At 54.7% G+C, this 494-nt stretch overlaps 1 protein-coding gene across 1 annotated transcript in view; it reads right to left on the reverse strand.

Annotated features, from left to right (window-relative positions):
- Nucleotides 1-277: 277 nt before the first annotated feature.
- The window catches only part of TSFM (Ts translation elongation factor, mitochondrial), a gene marked incomplete at its 5' end in the record, with an annotated part of 9,360 nt that continues 9,143 nt past the window's right edge, over nt 278-494 (reverse strand). Inside the window, one exon of the mRNA XM_078884930.1 lies at nt 278-494. This exon is cut by the window's right edge and continues 39 nt beyond it. Within this exon, the coding sequence (XP_078741056.1) occupies nt 408-494 (87 nt within the window).

Below are 494 nucleotides of genomic sequence, written 5' to 3' on the forward strand. Positions count from 1 at the left end.
GTGAGTGGTGAGTGAGTGAGTGACTGAGTGAGTGACTGAGTGAGTGACTGAGTGACTGAGTGAGTGACTGAGTGAGTGACTGAGTGAGTGACTGAGTGACTGAGTGAGTGAGTGGTGAGTGAGTGGTGAGTGAGTGAGTGGGTGAGTGAGTGGGTGAGTGGTGAGTGGGTGAGTGTGGTGAGTGAGTGAGTGGTGAGTGAGTGGTGAGTGAGTGGTGAGTGGTGAGTGAGTGAGTGGTGGGTGAGTGAGTGGGTGGGTGAGTGAGTGGTGAGTGAGTGGGTGGGTGAGTGAGTGGTGAGTGAGTGGTGAGTGAGTGGTGAGTGAGTGAGTGACTGAGTGAGTGACTGAGTGAGTGACTGAGTGACTGAGTGAGTGACTGAGTGAGTGACTGAGTGAGTGAGTGGTGGTCACTGTGACGAGGTCTCTCCACTCTCGTAGCGAACAAAGTCGACCACCTCCACTCCGACGTCGCGAAGTTTCTGCTCGACGGAGAG

This window comes from Lampetra fluviatilis, unplaced genomic scaffold (assembly GCF_964198595.1).
Source record: "Lampetra fluviatilis unplaced genomic scaffold, kcLamFluv1.1 SCAFFOLD_279, whole genome shotgun sequence".
Taxonomy (NCBI): domain Eukaryota; kingdom Metazoa; phylum Chordata; class Hyperoartia; order Petromyzontiformes; family Petromyzontidae; genus Lampetra; species Lampetra fluviatilis.